This window comes from Ranitomeya variabilis, chromosome 4, assembly GCF_051348905.1.
Source record: "Ranitomeya variabilis isolate aRanVar5 chromosome 4, aRanVar5.hap1, whole genome shotgun sequence".
NCBI classification, from domain to species: domain Eukaryota; kingdom Metazoa; phylum Chordata; class Amphibia; order Anura; family Dendrobatidae; genus Ranitomeya; species Ranitomeya variabilis.
Window position 1 is genome coordinate 91,847,251 of NC_135235.1, and position 12,050 is coordinate 91,859,300.

The following is a 12,050-nucleotide window of genomic DNA, read 5'->3' on the forward strand; positions in this document are numbered from 1 at the left end:
ACGACGAATTGCGACGGAGGAAAAAAGATGGAAGTGTGAAAGTAGCCTTAGACAAATGTCAGCTGAATCTACCAATCTTGGCAAGCTCAGTTCACAGTCTAATTTGCCTCCCAACTTTCCCCCGGTAAGGGGAGATATGGATGTGGCATGCCCAATTTCAGGCTGTTGATCTTTTGGTTCTCGGCAAGCTAAGCTGTCACCAGAAGAGTCTGGCAGCCCCTGTCTCGTAGATAACACAAGGAGCACTCTCCTGTATGGAGAAGTCTGGAGGGATAGCTGTTAGCCAAATAATAGGTAAAATCATTGTGTGACTGACAGCTATCTATTGTGTATGGGACCCTGTAGAACTCTTAAGGTACCTTCACACTAAGCGACGCTGCAGCGATACAGACAACGATGCCGATCGCTGCAGCGTCGCTGTTTAGTCGTTGTGTGGTCGCTGCAGAGCTGTCACACAGACCGCTCTCCAGCGACCAACGATGCCGAAGTCCCCTGGAAACCACATACTCACATTCCGGTGCCCGGCATCCGCTTCCCTGCACTCCTCCTGCATCCTGTGTCAGCGCCGAACATCTCCGGCATCTCCCACAGAGCAGAGCGGTGACGTCACCGCTCTGCTTTACGGCCGGCACTTACACAGGATGCAGGAGGAGTGCAGGGAAGTGGACGCCAGGCACCGGAATGTGAGTATGTGGTTTTTTTTTTACTTTTACAATGGTAACCAGGGTAAACATCGGGTTACTAAGCGCGGCCCTGCGCTTAGTAACCCGATGTGTACCCTGGTTACCAGTGAAGACATCGCTGGATCGGTGTCACACACACCGATCCAGCGATGTCAGCGGGTGATCCAGCGACGAAATAAAGTTCTGGACTTTCAGCAATGACCAGCGATCTCACAGCGGGATCCTGATCGCTGCTGCCTGTCAAACACAACGATATCGCTATCCAGGACGCTGCAACGTCACGGATCGCTAGCGATATCGTTTAGTGTGAAGGTACCTTTAGGCTACTTTCACACATCAGGTTTTTTGCATCAGGCACAATCCGTCGAATTTAAAAAAGAAAGGATCCGGTTTTTTTTCCACCGGATCAGTTTTTTTCTCATAGAGCTGTACTAGCGCCGGATTGCGCCTGATGTCCCAACGTTTCATCCATTTTTTGCCGGATCCAACGTTTTATCTTTCCGGCGGAAAACCGCACAACTGATCTGGCCAAAAATGTATGAAACGCAGGTAGAAATGGCCGAATCCAGGGACCAGATCCAGTTTTTAACAGAAATAATGCATTTCCCATTCTGGAATCTCTCTCTCTCTTGAAGTCACTGTATTCCCGGGTGAAAAACAAAAACGGATCCGTCGCATCAGTTTGTCACTATTTGCGACGGATACATTTTTTATCAAATTTGCCGGATTGTGCCTGAAACAAAAAACCTGATGTGTGAAAGTAGGCTTAGAGTAATGTCACTGATCTTTTAGTGTGGGAGATAAAGAAAATGTATGGTTTGTCGGGAGCATTGTCTTACGAATTAATCTGTTATCTCCTGCCCTTGGTCTTGATGAAGATCTCTTCCTACAACATTCATACACTCTTTATTAACTATCACTCGCTGGGTTCAATGAACTTTGTAGTTTGAGATTCGATATCTAAGAGGGTAAAAAAATTCACTTGTAAACCATATGTAAAGTATTTTGTCATTATGCTAGAGTTCATTGATCTATAAACTGTAAATGTCTAGAATTCTGGTAGTCTATTGTAAATTATGATAGTAATGGTAGAGTAGATATGTCGTACTATTGATTTATGGCATTGAATGAATATGTGTTAGGTAAGTTCCCATGTCATAAGCAAGCTCTACAGGCTGCATCTCTTTTGCTTAGCATATTATTAAGTCTATTTGGCATTCCCAGGAATATGATATTTGCCGCCTGCATATTTTAAGCCTACTTACCATTTTCCCTTACCTTGCGCTTATAGCAAGTCTGATTATTTGAATGTTAGGGAAGGCGGCGGTATGGCTGAAGCTGGCAAATTACATCTTCATATTGTTTGTTGGATGTTACGCGATTATATCTTTTATCACATTAATCATGAAAGCACCCAAGTAATTATATAAAATTCTTATTAGAAAGAAATGAGTAAATCTGAAAAGTCTTGTGCCGGCCCTGCCAACATTCTACCTAATAGAACCTGTTTACGTCTTCTGGAGTATATGACTTGGGTGGTTGACTTCATAAAATGGCTTCGCACACAGAATATTTGAGGGGAAAAATATTTTTTTATAGTGTTTATTGCCATTTTTTGAATATTTAAATACACTGCAAACCATTTTTTTTTTTTTTGTTGTTGTTGTCTATTTTCACTTTTGAGATATATATATATATATTTTTTAAATCAAACTTGGCACCCAAAACTTGGTTGTAAGGAATGCTTGAACTTCAAGATCCTTTTTCCAAATCTTAAAAAAATCATTAATGAAGTCTCTGATGTGTTTGTTGTAGTAGTAATCCAGACATCATTAGTAGAACATATAATATACATGATCCAATCAGGTTAGTGATGTCTTATAAACTGTGACCTAGTGATCTAATCTTACAGGGCCTTAAAGTCCCTTTACACCGGCAGAATCTGCTTGTGAGGAGCTCTGATCCCAGATGTAGCTGGTTGACCTACGCTCATTACACCTCCATTTACATGAGGCAATCAGTATAGTTAGGGGAAGAATGGTTCTTATCATGACCATTTGTCCTCATACAGTTTGCCTATTCTCGGCAGCACATCCACTGTTTACATCTAGAGATGTGCTGTCTACAATCGATGATTCTTAGGTTTGCATAAAAGATATAATCATCCATTACAAGAGCGATTGCTACTTGGGCAGAAGAGTCTTCGCATAGCTTTTTTATTTTAGGGTGCTCATTTAGTGATTGAGCGATCGTTAGAAAGCTTGTTTGCTGATTATCAGCTTGAGTAACATAACAGTCGATCACCTTGCATATAGCCATTCGTTGGATGTTTAATGGTCGCCGTTGGCAAGTGTAAATGAACCCTTACTGCCACTTTGCCAAACATCTGTGTCAAATGGGTGATCAATCACAATTTTGTGTTATCAATGTTAATTATGGTTCCATTATATAGTGACTGTACTAAAATAAGTATTTACTGGGTGGAGATCATTACATATGTAATTGACATTAATTATTTATTCATAGGCTCAATATCAGAAGTCCACAAATGTTGTCTACCAGTCCCACCATGTGAGTAGGAACAAGAGAGGTCAAGTTGTTGGCACCAGAGGAGGCTTCCGCGGCTGCACTGTTTGGTTAACAGGTATGATCTGCCCACTTTTACATGTAAGTGTTAAGTATAGTAACTAGTGATGAGCGAGTGTACTCGTTACTCGAGATTTCCCGAGCATGCTCGGGTGACCGAGTATTTATGACTGCTCGGAGATTTAGTTTTCATCACGGCAGCTGAATGATTTACAGCTACTAGCCTGCTTGATTACATGTGAGGATTCCCTAGCAACCAGGCAACCCCCACATGTACTCAGCCTGGCTAGTAGCTGTAAATCATTCAGATACCAGGATGAAAACTAAATCTCCAAGCAGTCATAAACACTTGGAGGTCACCCGAGTGTGCTCGGGAAAACCCGAGCAACGAGTACACTCGCTCATCACTAACAGTATGACTAAAAAGAAAGTTGTGGGTATTGATGAAAAAAACTTATCATTTTTAAGTGTCAGATATGACACAACAAGTATATTTTATATGTGGTGAAAATGATCACTAAATCTATGACTATAACACAAACTCTTATTTTTCGAAATAATTTTTACTGTAGTTACAGGTAATTAAATCCCCTGATTTTCCCTTTATCAACGAAACCCTAATTTGGAAACTAGTAAAATTGGATTTTGTGACTCTGATGACTTGAAATTTTGTGAGTCCATAAGTTTAAATATAATTCTTAGGAGGCCCATAACATTAGGTGTTTGTTGGCTGACCGATGGTTTGGCTAAAGGTTCAGTCAACAGCTGACTCCTCCATCATAGGAGTGCTCTGCTCAGTTGATTGCTCCTGTGTTGCCTATGAGAGCTGCTGCCAAGCATCTCTGAAAAAGCTGTCTGAAATCAATATACTGGTTCTTATTTCCCTATCACATGAATGTGGTGAGAACCAAGATTCAGGTTGAGCTGAGGTTACTCTAATGTGAATGGGTGACTTTATGTTCTTACATGTTATAAATGTGATCTATATAACCTTCATGGTTTGATCAATCTCAGGTTTGTCTGGAGCTGGAAAGACAACTTTGGGATTTGCCCTGGAAGAATACTTGGTGTCCCATGCTATTCCCTGTTACTCTCTCGATGGTGACAATATCCGTCATGGTCTGAACAAAAATCTTGGCTTCTCCTCTGAGGATCGGGAAGAAAACATTCGCCGAATTGCAGAAGTTGCAAAACTGTTTGCCGATGCCGGTTTGGTGTGCATTACTAGCTTCATTTCTCCTTATACCAAGGTAACAACCAATAGTGAGTCTATAATTGACCTAACCATGGGCCTTAAGTCCTTTGAAATATATGGATATAGTATTTTAAGGCTGGCCATAGACTAGTCTGTATTCACCTTTTAATTGCCCCCATTTTACTTATAGAGTACAGTACCTTTACCTATCCTCACATGTCTATCTTGGTAAATACTTTTACATTCTGGAGCCTACAACTCTTATTGTACCATTCTTGTTCCTTTTCCTGGAAATATATGAAAAGAGTGACAATAATACTTTTCACCTTGTTGGATATCTCCCAATGCTGTCTAAAACAGTGTCACATTGGGTAGGGACATGCCTCGTTGACCAGAAGAATGGTGATGTCCATTCATATATTTTTAGGAAGAACAACAGAAGAAACGCACAATGCAGAAACGATCTTCTGGCATTTTTCTTTTTTGCAGTAGGAAAGTATTTAGTAAACTAGGCTTATCAGATGAGCTGTTTAAGCCTCCGTATTAGGGAACATACAGTAGACATTTTTATAGTGAGGATTCCATATTGTTTCAATAGGATCGTGAAGAAGCTCGTAAAATACATGACAATTCTGGATTGCCATTTTTCGAGATCTTTGTGGATGCTCCATTAGCTATCTGTGAAAGCAGAGATGTGAAGGGCTTGTACAAGAAGGCCAGAGCTGGAGAAATCAAAGGTATACTTGAGGAACATGGACAATTTGTAGTAACAGTTTTGAATGTCTCCATGTACGTAGGAGTACACTGAATTCTTTGGGACTGCTCATTACTGAGATGCATGGTGTCACCATTTTTTTGCAGGATTTACCGGAATTGACTCTGGATATGAGAAACCAGATGCCCCAGAACTGGTGCTGAAGACCAATCTCCACAGTGTAAATGAATGCATCCAGCAGATTGTGGAGTTGCTGCAGGAGCGGGTGAGGAAACTATAATATTGTGTAGCTGTATAATTGGCGGGGGTCTATATACTACAGGGGCAGACTCACAGTTCTTATTGGATTTATGGAAAGGAGGATAGCCCCTATTCTCCCAGTGGGTGGTTTTGCTCAGCAGCCATCCCTGTATCAGTGTCCATACAGGTAAAGCTCTTACTTATTGAGCAGTACGCTCCACTGGGATCCTACATTTTTCTCAAAATGATAAATCAGCCAGCTACTCTTGTTCTGAATCTATTTTATAAAAAATAGTGTATATGAAGATGTATCCTTCCTTACTTTCTTCTTGACTTACCATATCTCAAGAAGAGTGAAGCGAAATGAGCATCTTGGAAAAAAAAAGTGATTTTTCAATACTGTGTTGGGAGCTTTTATGCTTTATGTACCTATGTTTGACCATCCAACAGTCATCATGTGAATTCCCACCTTTCGAGGATTTTGCTAGCCATAATATATTGAGTTTGTATAGTGAGAAGTTGGAGTTCTCAAAGCAATTTGCAGGAGAGTAAAAAGTGGGAACACCTATATCTGGGCTACAGCAATTATTATAACACAACTTGTGAATGCTGTAAATGGTGCATTCCTTTACCACTTTTGATGTCCTTGTGTGAACTCAGCCTTAAAGCACAGCTAAAAAGCATTATGTTCTGGATGGCACACCGAAATCTGACAATTCTTAAGACTTTATACAGACAGTCTTTGTGCTAGCTGTGACTCTAATCAATATGTGACGCTAGTCGCTACTTACAGACTTACCGTGAGGCAGGATAGTCAAAAGGTCGGGGTTAGTACCAAGAGGGCTCTTAAAAGTGTAGTCAGGTAACAGTCCGAGGTCAGAGAATCAGGAAGGTAGCGGATCAAGGCAAGTCAAACAGATGGTCAAAAAGGTAAATCCAAGGTCCGCAACGGAGATCAAAATACAACTCAGAGCAAACACACATCACTAGAGCAAAGCTACAACTGGCAAACCTGGAGGAGATGCCACAGACCCATCCATATAGAACGGCTGAGTTGTCATTCCCAATGCTCACACCTCTGCCTCAAATTGGGCAGTAGAGCTGTCACTCACAAATCTGACAGCTCAGCAAGCCCTCCATCCCATATAGCAGCAGAGCTGTCATTCACAGCTTCCCTAGTAGAGATGAGCGAACATTGTTGGCTCCCTCCTTATTCAGCAAGCTATAACGCTTACCGAAGAAGCTGCATTAGGAACCCGGCTAGGCTGTCCATGCATGTGTTGTGACTGTCACACAGCCGCGACACATGCAGCTGCGGTGCCAGACAGCTGATCATCGGGAGCGCTCCAGTTACCTGGGTTCCCAATGCAGCTTCTTTGGAAAGCGCTATAGCTTGCCGAATAAGGAGGGAGACAACGTTGTTCGCTCATCTCTTGTCCCTAGGACTCCATGAGTGGTGGTATAATAACATTAGTTACTTGGTTTAACAGGTACTAGGGACACTTCAGTATTCACTCATGTACAGGGATATGGTCCTCACCAAAAAAGTCCCTGGGTTGCGTCCATGGAGTAGCTGCTGGCTGAGGAAGTGAGTTTACAGTAGAATAGTTTTATAGTTGGGTACAAACTAGAGGCTCTAAGACAAGGACAAAATCAGCAAGCAGGGGTGTCAGGAAAATGCTGGAGTCCGTGCAAGGAGAATGGAATTGAATACAGAATTTTCTGGCAAGTGGAGGGTTAAATTAGCCTGAGTTCAGCAATCTAGGCTCTGATAGAACGGCTCAAGAATACAAGCCGGTCAGGTATCAGATCAGGAAGATAATATTCTTCACCAGTTTCAGTGCGAAAGCTATGACTAGCAAAAACTTAGCACTTGACTCGTCATTTGCAAAAAAAATTTTGTCTTGTGGAATTATCTGATTCATCAAAATGGGTGCACGAGGTTCATGAATTTTGCGCACAATAGAAAACAAAAGCCCTTTATTTCCATCGTTAACCTATTTTTCAAATTTTTAGTGCAAAAAGGCGCATGTTCAGTTAAAATGTGGAAACAAATTGTGGCAAAGATTTAGGCGTACATAAAATCACTCTTGGTTGGGCTGGATAAATTTATGGCAATTTTTACGACTTAAAAAAAAAATAAAAATAGAAATCTTGAATCAAGCAAAACATCTTGCCCACAGGGGCAAACTAATAAAAATCTACAGATGAACACATAGAAAAGTGACTTTACAAATAGATGCAAATAAAAAGATGTATATGGTGGAACAAAAAAAAAAGGCACAAAGCGCTAAAAACAGGCGCAAATGCAATACTGAATCGTGCCCAAAGTGGCCGGGGAAGATTTTAATCTGTTGTGCTCAGTAATTGGTCTGTGTCATTGTCCGGACAATAAGAACTGATATTTATTTTACTAGCTTATGTAACGCCATCACATTCCACAACGCTTAACAGACATCATCATTGCTGTCCACACTGGGGCTCACAATATAAATTCCCTATCAGTATGTCTTTGAAGTGTGGTAGTAAAGAGGAGAACCCGGAGGAAACCCCCGCAAACACTGAGAAAACATACAAACTCCTTGCAGATTTGTCAGGATTTGAACCCAGGACCCCAGTGCAGCAAAGCAATAATGCTAACCACTCAGCCACCATACAGTGCTAACCACGGAGCCACCATACAGTGCTAACCACTGAGCCACCATGCTGCCAATCTATTTGTGTAATTGCCTTGTAATGTTTTCATTTCCTGTTCTGTCCAGATGTCACCGTATCCTAGAATTCCAAGTGGAGGAAGTTCACCGACATATTGGAACACCCAAGTGATGGGTGTCTCAATATGGAAACTGCTGCTGGTACCAACCTATTGCGCGGTACCACCAGGGGAACACCATTGCACCACACACACACTCTATACGCCATACGCACCACACACACTCATACTCACGCACACTTACACATTCACACACACTCACGCAGCCTCTTGTGCGGTACCACCAACGGAACACTGTCACGAACACGCCGCCGCCGGGATCAGCCTAATGATTCACTGACCGCCGCCATCTTTGTACAGGAGGAGCGTATGCTTTATGTGACAGCCACTATCTGTCTGCACAAAGATGGCGGCGGTCTGATTTACTGCGCCTGCACGAATTACGTGCAGGTGCAGTGAATAAATGATTCCGGCGGCAGATGCGCGATGTGTCTACAGGCAGAGGAAGCCGGTCACATTAAAGGGGTTTTCCCACGAACGAAAGTTAATTTTAAAAAAATGACTGTGTCTGACCGTGTATGGAGCATACCACATCTCCTGGGCAGGGGAGGAAGCAAAAGACAATACTGACATTACAGCAGGGGATCACAGTGGATTCATTTTGTGAGGTAAAATATTTCACTGACTGTTTTTAAAAAATATTTTACCTCACAAAATGTCTCCTCTGCGATCTCCTGCTGTAATGTCAGTATTGTCTTTTGCTTCCTCCCCTGCCCAGGAGATGTGGTATGTTCTGTACATGGTCAGACACAGACAATTTTTAAAATGAACTTTTGTTCCTGAGAAAACCCCTTTAAAAAGCAAATATCAACGCCAACATGGCCTCCTAAAAAGTACACCAATGACAATGACTGGAAAGCAGCAAAGGCTCAACATCAAAGACAACAAAGGGAAAATGAGACTTTTGAAGAGCAACAGCATTGCTGGGACAAAAACATTGCATATAAGCACAGGCGTCAAGCACATGAGTCCCTTGATGCCAAAGTCATAAGATTATCACAGGATGCCATTAGGCAACAACAGCGCCGTATGCCTGCCCCCATCATGACATTACAGCCCTCCCGATGCGGCAGCATCGGGCCTTCATCTAGTAGATACATAATTAAAAATCTAATAATCTATACAAATGTTTTTGCAATGTCCCTGATACCAGATAATCTAGTGCCAGAATATATGAAATTAGAACGGCATTTTTGACAGCTATTATACAAGTTGGGGCAGATCGTGATCTGTATCTGCTGATCCTGAAGTGGCGGTAATGTTATGTACACGGAGATTTTTTATATCACAATAGAAAAAGCAATAGATATAGATGAAGACCCTGAATTATTATTATTATTATTATTACTATTATTGTGATCATCTCATAGTCAAGAAACATTTCCATTGTTTCATCCATTGACTTTAAAACTACATGGATCTTTGTTTGGACAAAAAAACCCATACATTTAATATTTTCCATGTACAGATCTGATAATCACCTAGATGTTATACATGTTGTGTTACTTGACTGTGATAGTATCTAGGAATTTTTGGTATTTGATCAGGTATCAAATTTCTTTTCTCCAGGAAATTGTCCCATCTGGAGCTACAAAGGATGTCCATGAATTGTTTGTACCTGAGAACAAGTTGAATCAGGCTCGGGAGGAAGCTGAAAACCTGTCCGCCATTGAGATCACCAAGGTAATAAAACTTCCGTCTACGGTGACCATGATCGATTATTATTTAAAGGCACCGTGTGCTGAATCAGCAGTGATCATGAGGGAGACGCACCAAAACGTCTACATCACATGCACAAATATATTGGGACACTCATCTCCAATCACTGGATTCAGGGTTTTCCTTCAGTCCCATTGCCTCAGGTGTGTATTGTCCAGCCCCTCGCAGTCTGCCATTACTAACTTTTGTTTAGAAATGGGTCACTGTAAAGATCTCACTGATACCAGCATGGTCCTGGAGTAGGAGCCACCGGTATAACAAGTCAATTTCTGAAATGTCTTCCCTAATAAACATTCCCCCATGACTTGTGATATTATTGAAAACTTGAAGTGTTCAAAGGAACTACAGGAACTGTATGAAGTAGCAGACAATGTAAAGTTACAGAGCGGGACCCTCAAATGCTGAGGAGCACAGGCCCTAATTCATCAAGACGGATGATGCTCTCTCCGGACGTGAGGAGACGTGTAGGGAGTCAGATGTTTCTCTTTCATTAAGAGGCATATAAGGAATATGACTTCTGGTGTAATGAACGCCACAGCTATGACGACCTTTTGTGTGCCTCACCCCGGCTCCGGCAGTTTTGATGGAGCTGGTGAAACTGTGGTGAAAATGTCAAAAATCGAAAAAAAATTGTACAACACAGAGTCTCAACTTTCTAAATCTATTCACGCCAGAATTTAACTGCTTGGATGAATCTGGGTCGTAGTGCATAGAAGTCACCAACGCTTGTCTGGCTCCATAACTGAAGAGTGAAAACATCCTTTGGTATTAACATCATACTGTGCTTTGGGAGCTTAAATGCATAGGTTTCCAGCAGCTACATGCAAGCCTTAGGCAACGTTCAGTATTTGGTCAGTATTTTATATCAGTATTTATAAGCCAAAACCAGGAGTGGGTGATAAATACAGAAGTGGTTCCTCTGATTGTTCCTCTCTTGATATCGTCTTACAAATACTGACGTAAAATACTGACCAAATACTGAACATGTGAATGTGGCCTTACATCACCAAGCACAATGCCAAGAGTTGAATGGAATGGTGTAAAGCACACTGCTACTCAAATCACACTTTTCTATCAGGCAGTGTGATGGACGAGTCCGAGTTTGGCAAATACCTGAACATTACCTGTCCTGTCCAATTGCATTGTGCCCTTTTCTGTTGCATGACTGTGCCCCACTGCACAAACCAAGATCCATAAAGACATGGTTGAGAGAGTTTGGCATGGTACACAGAGCCCGGACCTCAACCCCAGATTATGAGACTGGTCCTTTCGTATGAGCACACAAATGTTCTCCCTGATGAATGGACAAAAAAACCCTTCCCTGAAAGGTGCATGCTGTTATAGCTGCAATGAAGGGACTGACTCCACATTAATGATTTAAAATGGGATTAATACGGTATGTAGGTGTAATGTGTAGATAGATGTCCCAGTACTTGTCTCCATGTATCCTATATCCACGTGTTAAACATAGTGTATGGGGTCCCAGAGCTGGACCTATGTGATATTAAGTAGTGATCACAGGCCAGGAATTTGTCTAGATTTTATATTCCTACATTATAATAGGAACCCAATAATAACCAGTAATACAATCACTGTCTCCTCACCCCGAAAATATTGTTACTAGACACCAATAAGTAACACTCAAAAGCTCAGAGATGAAACGAAGGCTGAAGTTTTCGTGTTCTTCTAAGTGGAGGACCTATAAAGAAAATGGTGCATTATACTGATATTTTGTAATGATAGATTAGGGAAAACATGATAGTAAGTAACCTGGCAGCAGGTTTACTGGTTCTCTAGTGATAATCTACTGATGACTAAACAGTGATTTTTATATAAACTACACTATGCAAACCAGCAAGTGACACATCGCTGGAATCAGGGTCTCCGTCCCTACATAATGCTACTCTCAAATTAGGTGGCAAAAACCTGTTGTCAGATTTCCTTTAACTTTTAATATTTAACAAAAAGTTCCATGGTGTAAATGTGATTTCATGTGTCTTTACAGCTGGATCTCCAGTGGGTCCAGATCCTGAGTGAAGGTTGGGCCACCCCACTCAAGGGCTTCATGCGGGAGAGGCAGTATCTACAAGTTCTTCATTTTGACACCCTTATAGATGGTATGGATTACTTTATATTACT

The 12,050-nt window shown here is 41.6% G+C and overlaps 1 protein-coding gene across 2 annotated transcripts in view; it reads left to right on the plus strand.

Annotated features, from left to right (window-relative positions):
• The window catches only part of PAPSS2 (3'-phosphoadenosine 5'-phosphosulfate synthase 2), a 71,562-nt gene that overhangs the window by 42,429 nt on the left and 17,083 nt on the right, over positions 1-12,050 (plus strand). For both annotated transcript variants that reach the window (XM_077258900.1, XM_077258901.1), the window contains exons 2-7: positions 3,210-3,327; positions 4,284-4,519; positions 5,063-5,201; positions 5,326-5,444; positions 9,762-9,875; positions 11,917-12,028. In XM_077258900.1, the coding sequence (XP_077115015.1) occupies positions 3,210-3,327; positions 4,284-4,519; positions 5,063-5,201; positions 5,326-5,444; positions 9,762-9,875; positions 11,917-12,028 (838 nt within the window). The remainder of the gene's footprint in view (positions 1-3,209; positions 3,328-4,283; positions 4,520-5,062; positions 5,202-5,325; positions 5,445-9,761; positions 9,876-11,916; positions 12,029-12,050) is intronic.